The sequence below is a fragment of the Betta splendens genome, chromosome 22, assembly GCF_900634795.4.
Source record: "Betta splendens chromosome 22, fBetSpl5.4, whole genome shotgun sequence".
Taxonomy (NCBI): Eukaryota; Metazoa; Chordata; class Actinopteri; order Anabantiformes; family Osphronemidae; genus Betta; species Betta splendens.
In genome coordinates this window covers 735,898-756,283 of record NC_040900.2, presented here as the reverse complement: position 1 = coordinate 756,283, position 20,386 = coordinate 735,898, and the positions used below count along the sequence as shown (strand labels likewise).

The window sequence follows — 20,386 nt, the reverse complement described above, 5'->3', positions numbered from 1 at the left end:
GGCACTCAGCCAAGTGGAAAGACATCAGAGATGATTATACACAGAGATGATATGTGTGTGTGTGTGTGTGTGTGTGTGTGTGTGTGTGTGTGTGTGTGTGTGTGTGTGTGTGTGTGTGCCCACTCTACTCCGATTGGCCAGCACATGGACGTCTTCCTGTGGACTGAACTGGGTCCAGCTGAAAGTCGCCACAGTCTGTTCCTGTGTCTTTTTAATGGTTTTGTCTGGTTTAGAGTGGATGAAGTAAGTCTTCTTCAGCCTAGAGGAACAGACCTGATGCTATGTTTGAACCAGGTTCAGGCCACAGTCATGTTTACCTGTGAGCTGACTGTAGATGTGACTGAGTGTTGAATGGAGCGCTCGTTACAGAGTGCGAGTCCCACGCTTAAAGTTTGATGATGGAAAGAGGAGGGAACATGGATTATTAAGCAGAATCGCTCATGAAATGTTAAAGAGGCTGACAGACACCTTTAAAAGATTCTAATGAAAACAAATGTCTCCTTTGCCGCTGACTTTGTAAACGGCCGGGGACTCCTGACGCCAGCGTCCGACTCGCAGCTCCGCCAGTTCACCTCCAGCCCCGCGCAGGACTGCGGCCTCGTGTCTCAGCCTCCGTCCCAGCGTCCGTGGGGGTTGATGGATGGGCTCTGATGCGTGAATGGGCTTTCAGCTTCCAGCCGTATGGTCCGTGTTGTGGAGACCCTGAGCAGCTAAACGCTCTGAGCGTGGCTGCAGGGCCTGAGCGCTCCCAGGTTGACTCTCCTGTGTTGATCTTCCTCACTGACCCACTCTGACCTCTTCTCCTCTTCCTCACCCTCCGTCTCAACTCTTTTTGTTGTGATTCCTCCTCCTTCGATGTGACTGCAGTCTCCCGTCTCCTCCTCCTCCTCTCCTTTTGTCTTTTCTCTCTCTTTTTAAAGAGTCCTGCTCATGAGGGCATTTCATTACATCATTAATTGAGCTTAATTCAGCTACACCCCCTCCAAAAAAGACAGCAGGGATGAGTCTGAGTGTGAATTGGTGTGTTTAAACTCGGTGTAATGAGGTCTGCAGGGAAACGAGGACGGAGGCTGTGTATAAAGGAGAAAATTACCTCAGGGCACAAAAATCTCTGTGAGTGAGCTGTGATGCCCCCTGCCCGCCTGTCTCACCTCTGAGCTGTCTCACTGCCAGGCTCGTCACTGTCACTTCAGCTTCTGGGGATTTAATGAAGGTACAGGGAAAACGGTCCATTCAGCTGAGATTGCACATTTGAATAAGACTGAAAGCTGCAGCAGCGCCGTCTCTCCTGGTGCAGGACAGTGGAGCTCAGGCTGTGGGCTCAGAATAGGACCAGCGACCTGGAGATGCTCTGCTATTATTGTTTGCTGGTAAATGGCCAGTGTCTAATTATGGTCTTCCTCCTGCTCCTGTCTCTGTTTTCTTTTGGGACAGAGACAGACAGTTTAACCTGGGGGCAGATTTTCACACCTCTCTCTCTCTCTGGTTTGTTTTTTCTTTTTGCCTTCGGGGTAAAATTTAGAAAGCTATAAACTAATTCTCTTTTCCTCGCTTGCTCTCCAGAGATGAGCAGCGATGGAAAGAAGGATGAGAATAATTAAAGAGACAGAGGCTCAGGCCTCGTTGGTGTTGGTGCTGCTGCGACATCATTGTTCAACACGTGCTGCTTTAGAATCAGCCTCGAGGATCCTGTGCCATGTTTGTGTGCATGTGTGTAGATCGTTTCAGTGATGATGTAATCGAGCTGCTTTTTAAGGTCAAGTAAAAGCCGGGAACGAGACCCACGCAGTGCAGCCGTGGACCCGTGCTCCTCCTCTGACCCTTTCAACCTGCTTGGTTGGTCTTTTTGATGATGTCGCCTGTTAAAGGGTCTAAACTATGACACTTTTGCTAATATTACATCACACATTGAAGTGCATTGCTCCAACTGAACTGTAAACTGAAACACTGTATGAAATGAGAAACGCTTCCTCCCCAGACGCCGTTTCTCTGCTTCTAGCGACATCGTGATTGGCGGCTGTTAGCATTGTTAGCTCCTGACGCTAGCCGTGCGGAGCTGCCGGTGCTAACCCGCTGCACTGTTCTACGCTGTTCTGCAGAGCTGACCTCACTGGTTCCTCTTGTCCTGTGCCATGTGTGTCCGTCACGCTAGGCTGTATACACGTGGGTGTCTGTGTTTGTGTGTGCGTGTAGCTTTGCTTGTATCAATGTGTCCGAGTCTCACCGGTCTTCTCCTGTCCTGTCCTGTGCTTTCTCTCTCCTTGTGTGTGTGTGTGTGTGTGTGTGTGTGTGTGTGTGTGTGTGTGTGTGTGTGTGTGTGTGTGTGTGTGTGTGTGTGTGTGTGTGTGTGTGTGTTTTTAGCTATCGGTACCCAGCGGAGGAGGAGTCCCACCGTCGTAGCCTCGGAGATCTTCGAGCCTCACCTGGGCAGCCACATTTTACAGGTAGGAACTGTTCAAGGTCTCTGACTGTTCCTGAACACAACACTGGACACAAGCTCACGATTCAGTCATGCCTTGACACATAAGTCTCCACCTCCCTCCTGGTGGGCTTAGCCTGTGAACACATTTACATTTGTCAACCTCTGTTGCTTCTGATGCCTGCTCTGCACCTCTGAACTGATCCAAGTGCGTTTCAGAGCAATCAGTATGTGCACCACATGCAGCAGCTTGTGGACGTAGTATTCAGGTACCCGCATCCTGGGGTTCAAACAGCTGGCCAGATGTGAGTGAGGCATCAGAGGTTACAACTAGAACGACAGTGGGAGAGATTCTAAATAAACTCGCTGAAGCTACAGGAAAATTGTTTTAACATCCACAAGAGTGATTTTAAGCCGTAGACAAACTACAGCAGCGTGGTGCTAATAAATGGTTATTAATCCTCTGTTCATTCCTAATCCCTTCATTCCTGGACTGGTTTAGTCTAAAGTCCACATCCTGTCAAACATTTGTCACACTGCACATTCTACCGTTCTATCTATTCTGATTGTGATTCTTCCTAATGTGCCCTACGTTATAATTCAACCTCAGATTTTTCACCACGGACAACTTCAATTATTCCTCGAGATCCAGCTGCTGCTGTGGCAAAGCTGAATTATTAAATGGGATTATGAAAGTATGATAATGGCTGGGTTATCGCCGCTCGCTCCCTGGGGTGTGTGTGTGCAGACGTTTAATCCCTAACATGCTCCACTCCTTATCTGCGCAGCGTACAGCCCAAAGGCTGAGCTTTTAACATCACAACCAGGCGGACGCGATACAGCTGATAGAGGCTGCTAATCTGTGTGTGCGTCCGTGAGCGCGTGTTCGTTCACATCCTTTTGTAAACCACCTGAAGTGTTGGTGTCCTTTATCCTTGGAACCTGGTTGTTGTTATAATCTGTCTGACGCCAAGTCGCTGCTCTGGATGCCTTTTTATCAAACAAATAAATATATTCAAGAGTCGTCAGTGTTTCAATGAGAACTTTGTCTCAGAAGCGTGGACTCAGGGTTCTGCGTGCAGAGTCGGGTTCCGGTCCGATCTGACATGGGGCGCGTACGCCGGTCAGGATGGCAGGTAGAGGGCGCTGTTCTCATGCTCCAACGCTTCACTGCACCGTATCTATCATGAGTTGTTGTTGCATTTGCTCTTCATTTGTCCCACTTTAATCCTACAGACAGCCGTAGCGCAGCGCTGTCGTGTCGCCGTGACAACCGGCTCCCCTCTTCCGCCGCTCTGCACATCACGTTGTCATGTGTGAGTGTTAACACGAGGCGGGAACAAGCGGGAGCAGCCGTGGCCCCGCGCATACGCTCACGCTGCACCGAGCATCTCCGCCGTGTCGAGTGTGTCAGTGTTAACAGTGTTCTGATCCTGCAGCTGGAGACGCCACACATCCCATAATGCCCTGTTATAATCCCCGGAGAGTTGCTATGACAACCATATGAGGCAGATCCTGAGGCAGATTGAAGCAGCTGTGAGATTGCAAGTGACAGGAACAATGTGGGCCTCCCTCACCTGGAAGAAGGGTGTGTGTGTGTGTGTGTGTGTGTGTGTGTGTGTGTGTGTGTGTGTGTGTGTGTGTGTGTGTGTGTGTGCGTGCGTGCGTGTGTGCGTGTGTGTCAGCACTTTGCTGTTTCACCAGCTTTTCAGGAACTAAGTAGAAGCCGTCTCACTGACACGATGGCTGTGAATACTGTACGTCCGGCTCTACCGTACATCTGCAGGTCCAGAGATGATGCGTCCACGTCTTCATACGTGTTCACCTGCTGCGTCTGTGTAACTTCACACACTACACAGACGTGAGCATCCGTCTGCTGAAGCATGGTTGGACTCGTTGCGCTCGAAGCCCTCAGAGCTCCTGCTACAGGTCCTGTTCATGCATGTGTTATTCCCAGTGCGTCTGCACCATTGTGTGCATGTGTGTGTGTGCACGTGGCCTTCTCAGCGGATAAGGAAGCCGACGTGTTGGAGGCAAATTGGCCTCATTAATCTCCCACTTAATTGATTGTGAGAAGTTTGAGGATGACATTTTAAGAAAGCGTGGCGGACCGGGCGCGGCGTGATTGATTTGGCTAAAACGCAGTGCTAATGAATGCCAGCCAGTCACTTAGGTGGTGCAGACCAGACACTAATTTCAGAGAGATTAGGCCAGAGAGGTTGATAACGCCTAATGAAGAGAGAGGGAGGAGGCAGTCATTATCCAGGATGGAGCGCTGCGTGCGTGTTCCCGTCGGGTCCGGGTGGATCCATGTGTGAAGCGAGTATCGCTATGAACTTTGTTAGTCATCCATGAAGATCAGAGCGGGAGAAGCTCCGACTCTCCACAGTCAATATCGACGCCTGGAGCTTTTTACTGATGGAAAGGAACATTGTGGATCTACTGATCTAACCCTTTATCTGACTGTTAGATACAAGCCAGCGTCTAACATGGCAGCGTGTTAGCGCGCCTGCGACCTTCCTGTCACCGCGTGTGATGTCAGAACGAGGTCGTGTGCCGTTAGACGCTCTGATCAGTCATTACGAGTAAATGCAGGGTTAAAATCATTCAACTGGAGCCCGGTTAGAATCTGTACCCGACCAGTAACGTGTTAGTGAAGCATTGTTATCAGAGCTCTGGTACTGAAACCCAAAGTGAGTGGACGGATCCTTTATGTGAGCAGGGCAGGAAGTTACTGACTGCTGAGGAAGTGAAAGTGAAGCCTTAACACATGATGTTGGTGTATTTAAAGACACCATGTGGTGTTTGAAGATGAAGAGGCGACAGACAGATGGACACTAATTAAACAGTGTGTGTGTGTGTGTGTGTGTGTGTGTGTGTGTGTGTGTGTGTGTGTGTGTGTGTGTGTGTGTGTGTGTGTGTGTGTGCATGTGTGCGTGTGTGAGTTTGTGTGTGTGTGTGTGCTTGCGTATGTGAGTCTGTGTGTGTGTGCATGCATGTGTGAGTTTGTGTGTGTGTGCGTGCGTGTACCTGTGTGCATGCGTGTGCGTGTGTGTTGGGGCTGTGCTGTGAACATTAGAAACAAAGAGGATGGGAGCGGCCTTGATGTACATCTCACCTGTTAAAACTCCATGATGGGTTTGACTTCCTGTTTCCTGTTCCTGTGGATGAAGGAAAATAACTGACCCTTTCTGAGACTTTAACCGATCGCTCCGCTGCAGCGCATGAACAGATGCAGGGCGCCTACGTGTTGTCATAGCGATGGGGGCAAATTGAAGACGACAGCGACGCGGCGCAGCGCAGGCGTGACACGTTTCCCATCAAAACGACAGGCAGCGACTGTCAGCGTGGGTAAAAACTAGAGAGGTGAGGACACCAGGACAGACGCGCTGCTGTCAGGACGCAGTAGAACCCGGCCAGACAGTTCCATGAACGGATCATCAGGTGGAATAATGAGAACCAAGACGTTCCATTTCATGCTGAGTGTCTGAGGTCAGAGAATGAAAACACGTTCATTTAGCTTCTCAGACTGTCAGTGTGTGCTGGACGTGGGATCTCACCCTCCGTCTGAACTTCAGGCTCTGAGATGAATTTTTAAGCTCTGCATATTTAAAAGCGAGCACGCCGCCGTGCACGCGCCGAGCGTGGGCTTCAGGCGCTCTGCATGCGGTGATGACTCCAGGGGCCTCGACGTGACCCGGCGGCACAGAGAGTAAAGGTCACGGCGGTGAGCGCCGAGCCTCGCATCCAGATTAGCCACAACTCCTCCTTGATGACTTCCTGTGAGGTCCGGCAGGTTCGTTATCGGGGGGAATTACTGCAGAGCCACGAGTGGAGGAAGAGCGGGGTAGGAGAGGGCGGAACCAATAAATGAAGCGTCCAGAGAGCGAGAGAGGGAAAAACCAAGGTGAAACGGAGGAAGACAGACGAGTGCAGGACTTATTACTCATGCAGTCAATAGGCCGCGGCTTGTCTGCATCTCTAATTGTTTGATTTTATAGGCGGGACGGCTCCTTAGACAAACACGCGCTTATGCTAATGGTAGCGCCGGGTGCCCTCCTGACAGCGTCTGGTGGGAGGGTGGACTCAGGGATTATGGGAATTTTGAGGTGTGGGGGTGTCTGAAGCTGAATATCATTTGGATAATTAAAAATGACAGAGGAAATGGTCCACACACACACACACACACACACACACACACACACACACACACACACACACACACACACACACACACACACACACACACACAGTGGGCCACTTTGTCTTGACAGGTGCAGAGGGAGGAAGGGGAGGGAGGAAGGGGAGGTTAGTCCTGATTGCTGTCAATCAAGAAGTCCAGAGGGAGGACCGTGGAGGCAGGCGGATCTCTGTGAACTTTGACCCCGTCCCTGGCCGATGTGAGAGAGAGAGAGAGAGAGAGAGAGAGAGAGAGAGAGAGAGAGAGAGAGCGTTAACAACCTTGAGAGACGGACTGAATTTCAACAGACTGAGGGAGAAGGAAACAGATAGGACAGAAAGGGGATGGGTGAGGAGAGGTGAGGAAATGAAGGGGAAGAGGGGTGAGAGATGGGTGAGGAAGGCAGAGTTCTGTCACATGATTTGGTGGAAACCAAACCAGAGCCGTGTCTGAGCTGGTTGAGCAATTACAGCTTTAGTCTATTTGCTGTTTTGCTGATTTTCAGACTTGATGCTACTTTAATGGACAACATGCACAAACACACAACACCAACAAATGAGAATGAACCCTCAGTGACCTGAAAAGGAGGTGCAGAAGCTGAGAGCAGAGGTTTGTTTCCGGAGCTGGTGGAGCCCAAAGCGGAGCTAAAAGACAAGAGGCAGCGACGTTCGTTCCTACACACGTCTGTTTAATGCGAGTGGAGCCTCAGAGGAGGATTGAGCTCCCTTCATGTCCTCTGTGAGAGAGAGGGCGAGCGAGCGAGTGAGCGAGCGATTAAAGGAAACTGAGGATCACTAGAAAGTCAAAGTGACAATTGAACAAACGGCGACAATGAAAAAGCGATCAGATTCTATCGGAGTCCTTCTGTCGCTTTGTTGAGCTGCTTATTTATTGATGTGTTCCCACGCCGACGTGTTTGTGTTGCTCTGCACATGCAGGATGCAGTGAATCCTCCCCCCCTGCAAATGAAGCTGCTCTCGCACAGATGCACAGTCAAAGCGGATTGTGTAGAATAATTTCATTATAGGGTTGTGAGCATGTGGATTAATGGTTTTACTGTCACACACACACGACAGCGGATTTTCTCTTGGAGATGCTTTCATTTCCTGCTTTCTTTCTTTCCTCCTCTTTCTGTCCGAACTGGTCCGGCGCTGTTGTGTAGCTGTGGTTCTGAGGGGGTGAGTGTGATGCTGTTACACATGTTGACGTCCAACCTTCCAGGTTCATTAGGAGGATGCGGTCTGTGTGTGATGAGTGTTTGTGTTGCATCACGTTACATCACCTCCCAGGTTGGATGTTCACATTAACAGGACGACTGTGAGTGTGTGTTGCTGTCATTTATTAGCGTGTGATGGCTGGCGTGTCTCCGTCACCTGGCTCTGTCACCCTCCATAATCACTACAATCCAACAGAGAAATCTGCTCGAATCAAACGGGAAACGCCTCCGTGATCCTGGCTCTCGCCTCCTTCACCTCATTCACTCCTGCTTCTCGCTGTTCTCTGTCATTTTGTCTGTCTAATACTGTGTGTGTGTGTGTGTGTGTGTGTGTGTGTGTGTGTGTGTGTGTGTGTGTGTGTGTGTGTGTGTGTGTGTATTGAGTTGAGGTTTCTGGTTCTGGTTTGACTTTGGTCTGATTTTGTCCAAATAACATTCTTTAATCAGAAAGTATAAAACCATCAGATCAGATAAGGCGTGTTTGTTTTGAGCTGCGTGGCTCACCAGACGGGTGGGGTTTACTGCAGAGCCCGCAGACGGCTGGTCCCTGCTGTAAAGCAGGACTCTTAGATTCTTAGTGTGAGCATTAGCGGCGTGTCAAACATCACCTCTCGCTCCGCCGCCTCGGCTGCTGCTGGAGGCGTTGATTTTCCACTCCAGTACGTGCCTCAGCACCCGGTCAGCTGGTTAGAGAGGCTGCAGCGGCGCTCGCGCAGCTGTTCTACCTGCGCGTGTCTTATTTTGGAGTTACACATGTTTGATTGGGTGTGTGTATGTGCACCCGCACACGGGCGTGGACATGGTTTTATATTTGTAAGCCGTGTGTTTTAGAACAAAAACTTGAGCCGGACGAATGGAAATAACATCAGAGCAGCAGGAGGAAGAAGGGAGGATTTATTTGATTGGATGGGAGTCGAATGGACAGAAATAATAGAAAGCTGAAGGGATGAAATGAGGGAACGAGAGCAAAAGATCATTTTAATGAGAAAGAAGAAAATCATTTTCAATCTGGGGGCATTTTATCTGCAGAGGAATCATTAAAGGGGAGGAAACAGACGGAGCTGTTGTTTTTGCTGCTGGTTTACGTGTTAATATCTGGAGCACAGAGACGTCTGGACGTCAGTCGAAGCTCATTCGGTGAAGTGGAAATGAGGAAAGGTCAAGAAGGAGAGAAAGCCAGGCCTCCTGCTGGTCGCTCCAGCACCTCCTGCACCTCCTAATGGTCGCTCCTGCACCTCCTGCACCTCCTGCACCTCCTGCTGGTCGCTTCAGCACCTCCTGAACCTCCTGCACCTCCTGGTAGTCGCTCCTGCTGGTCGCTCCAGCACCTCCTGCAGCTCCTGCTGGTCGCTTCTGCACCTCATGCACCTCCTGATGGTCACTCCAGCACCTCCTGCACCTCCTGCTGGTCGCTCCTGCACCTCGTGCACCTCTTGCTGGTCGCTCCAGCACCTCCTGCTCCTCCTTGTAGTCGCTCCCGCTGGTCGCTCCAGCACCTCCTGTACCTCCTGCTAGTCGCTCCTCCGCCTCCTGCACCTCCTGCTGGTTGCTACAGCGCCTCCTGCACCTCCTGTTGGCCGCTCCTGCACCTCCTGCAGCTCTTGCACCTCCTGCTGGCCGCTCCTGCACCTCCTGCACCTCTTGCACCTCCTGCTGGTCGCTCCAGCACCTCCTGCACCTCCTGCTGGTCAAGCCTGCACCTCCTGTGTCTCCTGCATCTCCTGCTGGTCACTCCAGCACCTCCTGCACCTCCTGCTAGTCGCTCCTGCTGGTCGCTCCAGCACCTCCTGCACCTCCTACTGGTTGCTGCTGTGCCTCCTGCATCTCCTGCTGGTTGCTGCTGTGCCTCCTGCACCTCCTGCTGGATGCTTCTGTGCCTCCTGCACCTCCTGCTAGTTGCTCCAGCTAGTCGCTCCAGCACCTTCTGCACCTCCTGCTGGTTGCTGCTGTGCCTCCTGCACCTCCTGCTGGTTGCTGTTGTGCCTCCTGCACCTCCTGCTGGATGCTTCTGTGCCTCCTGCACCTCCTGCTGGTCGCTCCAGCACCTCCTGCAACTCTTGCACCTCCTGCTGGTTGCTCCAGCACCTCCTGGACCTTCTGCTGGTCGCTCCTGCATCTCCTGCTGGTCGCTCCAGCACCTCATGCACCTCCTGACCTCTTGCTGGTCACTCCAGCACCTCCTGCACCTCCTGCTAGTCGCTTCTGCTGTTCACTCCAGCACCTCCTGCACCTCCTGCTAGTCGCTCCTGCTGTTCACTCCAGCACCTCCTGCTGGTTGCTGCTGTTCCTCCTGCACCTCCTGCTGGTCACTCCAGCACCTCCTGCTGGTTGCTGCTGTGCCTCCTGCACCTCCTGCTGGATGCTGCTGTGCCTCCTGCTGGTCACTCCTACACCTCATGCACCTCCTGCTGGTCGCTCCAGCACCTCCTGCACCTCCTGCTGGTCACACCTGCACCTACTGCACCTACTGCACCTCCTGCGTCTACTGCACCTTCTGTGTCTCCTGCATCTCCCGCTGGTTGCTCCTGTACCTCTTGCATCTCCTGCTAGTCGCTCCTGCACCTCCTGCTGGTCGCTCCTGCATCTCCTGCTAGTCGCTCCTCCGCCTCCTGCACCTCCTGCTGGTTGCTACAGCGCCTCCTGCACCTCCTGTTGGCCCCTCCTGCACCTCTTGCACCTCCTGCTGGTCGCTCCAGCACCTCCTGCACCTCCTGCTGGTCACACCTGCACCTACTGCACCTCCTGCGTCTACTGCACTTTCTGTGTCTCCTGCATCTCCCGCTGGTTGCTCCTGTACCTCTTGCATCTCCTGCTAGTCGCTCCTGCACCTCCTGCTGGTCGCTCCTGCATCTCCTGCTAGTCGCTCCTCCGCCTCCTGCACCTCCTGCTGGTTGCTACAGCGCCTCCTGCACCTCCTGTTGGCCCCTCCTGCACCTCTTGCACCTCCTGCTGGTCGCTCCAGCACCTCCTGCACCTCCTGCTGGTCACGCCTGCACCTACTGCACCTCCTGAGTCTACTGCACCTTCTGTGTCTCCTGCATCTCCCGCTAGTTGCTCCTGTACCTCTTGCATCTCCTGCTGGTCACTCCAGCACCTCCTGCACCTACTGCACCTTCTGCTGGTCGCTCTTGCGCCTCCTGCATCTCCTGCTGGTCGCTCCTGCATCTCCTGCTGGTCGCTCCAGCGCCACCTGCACCTCCTGCTGGTTGCTCCAGTACCTACTGCACCTCCTGTTGGCCGCTCCTGCACCTCCTGCACCTCTTGCACCTCCTGCTGGTCGCTCCTGCATCTCCTGCTGGTCGCTCCTGCACCTCCTGCACCTCATGCACCTCCTGCGCGTCCTGCACCTCCTGTGACTCCTTTATCTCTTGCACCTCCTGCTGGTCGCTCCTGCGCGTCCTGCACCTCCTTACGGTCACTCCTGCTCCTCCTCGTCCTGCTGGTCGCTCCTGCATCTCCTGCTGGTCGCTCCCGCGCCTCCTGCTGGTTGCTCCAGTGCCTCCTGCACCTCCTGTTGGCCGCTCCTGCACCTCCTGCACCTCTTACACCTCCTGCTGGTCGCTCCTGCATCTCCTGCTGGTCGCTCCTGCGCCTCCTGCACCTCCTTACGGTCACTCCTGCACCTCCTGCTGGTCGCTCCTTCGCCTCCTGCACCTCCTGCATTTCCTGCATCTCCTTATGGTCACTCCTGCACCTCCTGCACCTCCACCCAACCCAGAGGGGCAGGGGAAAAGCGAGGTGCTCCTGGAGGTTGTTGATCTTCCCCCAGCTCTCTGAGCAGGACAAATATTTGAAGGAGGTGTCGTGTCCTGGACGCCTCCAGCACAGAGTGTGTGTTTCGGTGGCTGCCTCCTCTTCCACCCTCCCATCACTCCCCATTGTTGTTCTCTCACTTTTCCCACAAACCCTCTCACTTCATTTCCTTCTCTCCCTCTCTCTCCCGACAGCCGCTAATAATAACGCATGAAGCCAGTCACGCCAAATGAAGACAAATGCCGTCCGACCTCTCTCTCTCTCCCTCTCTTCGCTGTGCTCGCTCGCCCTGCTCTGGCCCTCCTTCTCTGAGCCGTGGTGGGATGTCTCTATAGCAGCCTTCTCATTTGAAAAACATTGCCAGGGTTTATTTGAAATCAGAATTAGAACAACGTGGGAACAAGTTCCTGGGACCTGAATGCTCAACACACCAGATGATCACAAGCCGAAAGAACACACCTTAATGTCATGCTAAGAAACACGAGCAATAGCATCAAGAAATCCACACGTGCCTCGACAGCTCTTTACCTGATGAACGGAGCGCTGTCGTGTCGTCCCACCTTGAGGTTAGACGCTGTGGATGACGCTTCGACCTGTGTTTAAAGAACTCAAATCTTTTTCCCGTCTTCCTCTGTCGCACTTTTCTCTCAGGAGAACGAGGATTAACGCCCCGCTGCATTAGATGGTAACACAGCCATCGCCTGCATGTTTTCTGCGAGTGATGAATCCCAGTTGCAGCGACGTCCTTTCGCTTCCTCCCGCTCCAATCCGAGCTCCCCCCCTGCGATAAAAATCACTTCCACCACCACAAATTAACAAATACACGGCTGAACGGTAATGTTTGCACCATAACTGCAGGGATAATTGATTAAATGAGCATTGTAATTACATTTTCTCATGCTAATATTGAAGATGTTATCAGTGTATCTTCTATCATTAAGTTAATCAGGAAGTGAGACATTAAGGCAAAGGAGGGAGCTGGTGATTAGAGTGAGGAGCCATCGTGTGCGTCTTTGTTGTTTCGTTTCCTTGTATTTGATGAATAGTTGTGTTTGTGTGAGTCTAAGTGCAGAACTTATGACTGTTACGTGTACGTGCAGCAGCAAGATGTCGCCTGTTGCCAGACACCCCCTAGTGGCGAATGAAGGTGTTGCAAGACCTCTTGTTTGATTGACACATCTGCTGCTCTTGACATTGTCTGAGTGATGACTACACATCTACAGTTTCTCCTCTGATGAAACCTGGTACTGACATTACCCAGAATCCCACCCTCCTGGTTGTACCTAATAAAGTGGCCACTGAGTGCATCCTGAACCAGCTCCTTCCTGTGGCCATGTCAGTGTCCAGTGTTATTCTCTGCTCTGCTGTGATCACACAAGTTTCAGGTGAATCTCCTTCAGTCTCATGTGATAATCTGCTTTACTAGTCTCATAATCCCTGAGGACTCTAGATGCTGCGAGCTCCAGGTGTTTCTCTCTGCTACTGTGTGTGACAGACTCAAGAAGCAGAGGTTCCAGTCCAGTGTGGTGTGTGTGTCACCACATCTCATCTCCATGGCGACACAGAGCCACAAGACACTTACTAAAGCTAACCGCTCATGAAACATGAACATGAAAATCATCTTAATGAAGTCCCTTGTTTTATTGGTGGGTCTGTGCATGGGTCCAGATAGTGGACTCTACTTCTGCTGCAGACTGGACAGGTTTCATGTCTTCAGGTTAAACATCTGTAGCTGCTCCATCAGGGGTCTGGAGGGAATCTACTCTGTCTACGGAAAAAGCTTTAATATTTGTAATGCACAACTGACAGGCAGAGAGACAGACAGGGAGACAGGCAGAGAGACGGGCGGGGGAGAGAGAGAGAGAGATGGGGGGAGGACTGTGGCCAGTGCTGGGCTCAGGGAGCAGGACCTCCAACACTGCTTCAGGGAATTAAAGTGATATTGAGCTCTGAGCAATAACTGGAAGAGTGGAATTATTACTGCTGGACTGTGTGTGTGTGTGTGTGTGTGTGTGTGTGTGTGTGTGTGTGTGTGTGTGTGTGTGTGTGTGTGTGTGTGTGTGTGTGTGTGTTTGTCACTCGTCCACTTGTCGATTGTACCTTTTGATTAAAAAAGAGCAGCACTGAGTGTCTCCCATATCACAGTGATGCTGTTGCCTCTCTCTCCTGCTCTGTCTCCACCTCGCTCTACCGTTCTCTTACTCGGTACCTTAACATTAAACCCTCAGTAATAAAGCCTCTGACAGGTGGCAGGAGGTTTGAGCGCCTCTGTCCATCCTCCTCATGTCACCACAGCAGACGGAGACGTTCACCGTGTTAGTTGAAGTGAGGCTGCGTTAGCGTCTCTCTCTCTGTTACATACTGATCTCTCTTTCCAGTATTGACATGTGTTGACCTTTCTGAACCCTCCTCTTCCCCCAGCTCTTCCTCTCTCTCTCTCTCTCCCTCTCTCTCTCCTGTATTGACATGTTGACCTTTCTGGCCCTTCCTCTTCGTATGTTCCATCTCTCTCTCTCCTCAGTCTATCTCACCCCTCACTTCTGTTTTCCCCTCTTTCCTCCATCCCCATCACCTCCCTCTCTCCACCTTCTCTCCTCTCTCTCTCCTATTGTGGTACCATCTCAGATTAGGCTCCCTCCAGCTCCTCCACCTCCTCCTGGTTATTGATTGACTCATTTGATAGTTCTATCACCAATCAGCATGAAGTTGACCTTTTGCACTTGGCAATGATCGTAAAGAGTGTGTGTGTGTGTGTGTGTGTGTGTGTGTGTGTGTGTGTGTGTGTGTGTGTGTGTGTGTGTGTGTGTGTGTGTGTGTGTGTGTGTGTGTGTGTGTGTGTGTGTGTGTGTTGACCTTTGCCAACCTGTTTCTTGATGCTGCTCTTCAGCACACTTGTGTTGCTGGACTCCTCCGACCACTGACAGCTGCTGGATGGAGCGGACCGAACCAAAGGGCCACTTTACAAACACAAATAAGACCGAGTCGTGGAGACCTGGTGGCTGTAAAACGGCAGGTCACTGTTTTTATTGCACAGCCGCGTCAGTCGTCCACTTCCTCACTCGCTCTTTGTTGCTTTTATTATCACTTGCTTTCATACATTGTTCTGTTCCTAATCAGCCTCCCTCCGTCTCTTTCTGTTGGCTGATTTCTTTATTTATTGTTTTTCGGTGAATCTCCCTCTCCTCCATTATTGTCCTTTTTACAATTCATTTGTTTTCTCGCTCTCTGACACACACACAGACACACACAGCCTGCTTTTCCATTTGTCATTATGAGGCTGAGAGCCGCACAGTAACATTTACACCACCCGCTCTGAATGGTTAAAAGATGCCTCGCGTGTGTGTGTGAGGCCGATCGATGCAGTAATCTGCAGGTGGGAGCGAGCCATTCAGCGCCGCTCACTAATCAATGGCAATTCTTTCTCTTACTGTCTGAACGCGCAGATTTAGACGTTTGTGTGTGTGTGTGTGTGTGTGTGTGTGTGTGTGTGTGTGTGTGTGTGTGTGTGTGTGTGTGTGTGTTAGTTTGTGTGTGTGTGTGTGTTGTTAATGCTGTATTTTACGGTGTGTGGCCTAACATTTGGCTGTGTGTGTCCTGCATGTTAAGCGTGTGCTGATGGAGGGTTAGACGTCTCACTCTGAAGCCACTCTCCTCGTCGTCCACGCTGCGTCTCCTTCCTGCTTCCTGCTGCACGTCACACAATCGCTTCAGCAGCAGCGTCAGGGCGTATTTGACTTCTATGTTTCTGTTGTGACTGTGATATTTTAAATCATAATCAAATCAAACAGAGATTCATAGGGAAAATACTATCCAGTAATTAGTAGTAGTAGTAGTAGTGGTAGTAGTAGTATTAGTCAGCGGCGCTGTTGAGGGGGTGAAGACAATTCCAAGGGCCCACAAGCTTTGAGGGCCCCACAGAGACCAGCTTTGTTAATAATAACTAAAATTATTATCAGTAATATATGAGGTTTCCAGTATTTATATCTACAAAGGAATTACCAATAAGACAAAAGGTCCAATTAGACCCCTCGTCCCATTTGCTGCATGGTTCTGTCTATCTGGATCCTGTAGATTTGCTTCTGAGTCAGATGTCAACAGTTAAAGCAGCAACGTCCTCGCGGTCAACGAAGCATAAATCCGTCCATCGGAAACGAAAAGAAAGGTTTAACAAAGCAGAAAGAGAGAAGAAGGGTCCAAAATAACTTTTTTATTTTTATAAAAGAAAGCTTTGTTTATTCACGGAGCTTCATGCAGTATAATGTTAGCGTGAGCTGCTGCCGTTTCTCCTTCTCACTGCTGAAACTCGCTTACAAACGGGAAATACTGCAAGATGTCTATTTGACTCCAACCACTTCCCAGAACCAAGTGCAGAGCTCTCACTCTGACAGGTTTACACACTTTGCCTCCTCATCTGAGCGGAATCACACTAATTCAATAGCGCATGTTTTTCATTATTAAAAATGAAATTATTGTGATTTTGACTGAATACTGATACGTTATCGTCAAAACAAACAATTTCATCACACAGCTAGATTCAAATTCACAACCTTTAGATTATCAGCTTTGCCCTCTAACTAACTCCACCAACCAGGCAGCATTGGAGGAAATGGTCAGTACTGTTACTAAAACATAGGGCCCATGTGTGGTAGTAGTAGTGGTAGTAATAGTAGTAGTACCAGTAGTAGTAGTAGTAGTAGTAGTAGCGGTAGTGGTGGTAGTAGTAGCGGTGGTAGTAGTAGTGGTAGTAGTAGTAGTAGTAGTAGCGGTAGTAGTAGTAGCGGTAGTAGTAGTAGTAGCGGTAGTAGTGGTAGTAGTAGTAGCAGTAGTAGTGGTAGTAGTAGCGGTAGTAGTTGTAGTAGTAGCGGTAGTAGTTGTAGTAGTAACAGTAGTGATGGTAGTAGTAGCGGTGGTAGTAGTAGTAGTAGTAGCGGTAGTAGTAGTAGTAGTAGCCGTAGTAGTAGTAGTAGCGGTAGTAGTAGCAGCAGTGGTGGTAGTAGTAGCGGTAGTAGTAGTAGTAGTAGCAGCAGTGGTGGTAGTAGTAGCGGTAGTAGTAGTAGTAGTAGTAGTAGTAGTAGTAGTAGTAGTAGTAGTAGTAGCGGTAGTAGTAGTAGTAGTAGTAGCAGCAGTGGTGGTAGTAGTAGCGGTAGTAGTAGTAGTAGTAGTAGTAGTAGTAGTAGTGGTGGTAGTAGCGGTAGTAGTAGTAGTAGTAGTAGTAGTAGTAGTATTACCAGTAGTAGTAGTAGTAGTAGTAGCGGTAGTGGTGGTAGTAGTAGCGGTAGTAGTAGTAGTAGTAGTAGTAGTAGTAGTAGTAGTAGTTGTAGTAGTAACAGTAGTGATGGTAGTAGTAGCGGTGGTAGTAGTAGTAGTAGTAGCGGTAGTAGTAGTAGTAGTAGTAGTGGTGGTAGTATCGGTAGTAGTAGTAGTAGTAGTAGTATTACCAGTAGTAGTAGTAGTAGTAGTGGCGGTAGTGGTGGTAGTAGTAGTGGTAGTAATAGTAGTAGTACCAGTAGTAGTAGTAATAGCAGTAGTGGTAGTAGTAGTAGTACCAGTAGTAGTAGTAGTAGCAGTAGTGGTGGTAGTAGTAGCGGTGGTAGTGGTAGTAGTAGTAGTTGTAGTAGTAGCGGTAGTAGTTGTAGTAGTAGCGGTAGTAGTAGTAGTGATGGTAGTAGTAGCGGTAGTAGTAGTAGTGATGGTAGTAGTAGCGGTGGTAGTAGTAGTAGCAGTAGCGGTAGTAGTAGTAGTAGCAGTAGTGGTGGTAGTAGTAGCGGTAGTAGTAGTAGCAGTAGTGATGGTAGTAGTAGCGGTAGTAGTAGTAGTAGTAGTAGTAGTAGTAGTAGTAGTAGTAGTAGTAGTGGTGGTGGTAGTAGCGGTAGTAGTAGTAGTAGTAGTATTACCAGTAGTAGTAGTAGTAGTAGCGGTAGTGGTGGTAGTAGTAGTGGTAGTAATAGTAGTAGTACCAGTAGTAGTAGTAGTAGCAGTAGTGGTAGTAGTAGTAGTACCAGTAGTAGTACCAGTAGTAGTAGTAGTAGCAGTAGTGGTAGTAGTAGTAGTACCAGTAGTAGTAGTAGTAGTAGTAGTAGTAGCAGTAGTGGTGGTAGTAGTAGCGGTAGTAGTAGTAGTAACAGTAGTGGTAGTAGTAGTAGTAGTACCAGTAGTAGTAGTAGTAGTAGTAGCGGTAGTGGTGGTAGTAGTAGTGGTAGTAATAGTAGTAGTACCAGTAGTAGTAGTAGTAGCAGTAGTGGTAGTAGTAGTAGTACCAGTAGTAGTAGTAGTAGCAGTAGTGGTGGTAGTAGTAGCGGTAGTAGTAGTAATAACAGTAGTGGTAGTAGTAGTAGTAGTACCAGTAGTAGTAGTAGTAGTAGTAGCGGTAGTGGTGGTAGTAGTAGTGGTAGTAATAGTAGTAGTACTAGTAGTAGTAGTAGTAGCGTCCCATTTCCAGCAACTGTCACTGCAGTGTAGTAATGGTACAAGTATCTGATCACTGTGTCAGAGGTCCAGATTACCAGATGACCTCAACAAATTAACATCCAGATGCCAAAGGCCTGCAATGCTGTGATTGCTGCAAATGGAGGATTCTTTGACGAGAGCAAAGTTTGAGGATTACAAAAAATATTATTTAAAATACAAATCATTATTGTTAACCTTTTCAATGAGACTATATTTTCCATTCATTTCACAACTCATGCTGGTAAATAAAAGTGTGACTTTTAATGAAAAACACAAAATTTTCTGGGACCTACCTTTGAACGGTAGTGTAGTAGTAGTAGTAGTAGTAGTAGTAGCGGTAGTAGTAGCAGTAGTAGTGGTAGTAGTAACAGTAGTAGTAGAAGTAGCAGTAGTGGTAGTAGCAGTAGCGGTAGTAGTAGTAGTAGCGGTAGTAGTAGCGGTTAGTAGTAACAGTAGTAGTAGTAGCGGTTAGTAGTAGCAGTAGTAGTAGTACAGTAGTAGTAAAGGTAGTAGTAGCAGTAGTAGTAGTACTAGTAGTGGTAGTAGTAGTACTAGCGCTAGTATTAGTAGTAACGCTAGTAGTAGTAGTAACGCTAGTAGTAGTAGTAGCTCTAGTAGTAGCGGTACGGAAGGCGTTGTCGTCCGGAGGCTTTAGCTTCACTGCAGAATAATGCGTCAGATGCTGCTTGTGCTTAATAGACCAAAACATTTGATTATGACAGAGACCGGACGGACACACACAGACACACACTTCATCTACACGCAGTCAGACACACAATGGAATAAATAAATGTACAGTCACAATTGCAATTACCTGCAGAATTTGTGAAGAGTAAACAAATGTGTTCCACACACACACACACACACACACACACTCACACACACACACACTCACACACACACACACACACACACACACACACACACACACACACACACACACACACACACACACACACACACTGACGCGGCGCTAGCCTTCTCGTTAGCATGCTGAAATGAATACAGTTAGATCCAAAGCAATTTCCTTTTATTTATCTTAGCAGACGCGCATAAATAAAGGCAAGGGCATCCAGGCAATTAGCATAATTACTATGAGGCGGTCAGACCCTCTGTGATTTCATGAAGACACACACAGGCCAGTGCCACAGGGTGTGTGTGTGTGTGTGTGTGTGTGTGTGTGTGTGTGTGTGTGTGTGTGTGTGTGTGTGTGTGTGTGTGTGTGTGTGTGTTTGTGTGTGTGAGCAGAGCAGATAGAGACAAAGACTGAGTGTGTGTGTTCTCTGTAATGTCCATTTGTTCCACCTTGTGTGCGTGTGTGCGTGCGTGTGTGTGTGTGTGTGTGTGTGTGTACGTGTGTAAACTGTTGTCCTTGGTCTGTCTGCACTGCACACACACCCAGTCCCAGTGTGTCTGTGTGTTATTAATATGCAAATACAAGTGAAAAACAACAAAGGGCACGATAAACAGTAAAACAGCCAACAGTCTGAGGTCAGTCAGCGCTTGTTCTGCCTCTGCAGGTTCCACTTGTTGCACCGGTCCAATATTCGGTGTGGTTTCACTCTCAATGTGGTGGTTTCGAGTCTGGGCATGTTCTCTTGTTTGTCTTATGAGCAAAGTTCATGGTTTGGTGACGCTGCTCGTTTGGTTCTGGATCACACATGGTTCTGGCGCCGTCTCGGGCTCTGTTGGATCTGGTTTCAGCCCGGGTGGAGTCGCGTGTGGAGTGAGGCTTGATCTGGGCGCAGATCGTGGTCGGGTTCAGACGCACGGGTCAGAAGCAGCTCCACGCTTTCTGCTGTGTTCTGCTGTGACAGGACCCACACAGCTTCTGCAGCGTTGGTGCAGGAGCTCCAGAGGAGCTGCAGTCGTTGCATGTCCCGACCTCCTGTGACCTTCTGACACCCCGTCGACCTTGGACATGCTTCACAAAGAGTCGCCGCTCAAATAATCTGCGGCCTGTTTAACCTCTCGGAGGCAACCTGGGATTTAGCCAAGCAGTTAGCAAGGTTATGCTTGTTTACATCACATCTGTGTGTGTTTACGTCAGCGTCATATCAGCACAATTTACACACTATTCCACCTTTCAACTCGCTTTCCAATTCTAATTAATCCGCTTTAATCCCTCTGAAACGGGCAGATTTGTTTCTCTTCACCTGGAGCTGCTTGTTGCTAAACCTGGACCTTCATCAGACGCCAGGAAAACGGTGGGGAGTGAAACACACGTGGTTATTGCCACATCTCAGTGGCCACAGATGAACGCAACAATAAGACACAAAACATTCAACTGAACATAACAAGCGAGAAGCTGCAGGAAGAACACCCTGCTTCACCCGATGCTAAGCTAGTTAGCATGAGAGACGCATCTGCG

General features: G+C 49.6%; 1 protein-coding gene across 6 annotated transcripts in view; it reads left to right on the top strand.

The window, feature by feature from the left end:
* LOC114847951 (neuronal PAS domain-containing protein 3) overlaps positions 1 to 20,386 on the top strand; it is a 153,755-nt gene that overhangs the window by 83,481 nt on the left and 49,888 nt on the right. For all 6 annotated transcript variants that reach the window (XM_055505465.1, XM_055505462.1, XM_029137953.3 and 3 more), the window contains one exon: positions 2,362 to 2,444. In XM_055505465.1, coding sequence (XP_055361440.1) covers positions 2,362 to 2,444 — 83 coding nt within the window. The remainder of the gene's footprint in view (positions 1 to 2,361; positions 2,445 to 20,386) is intronic.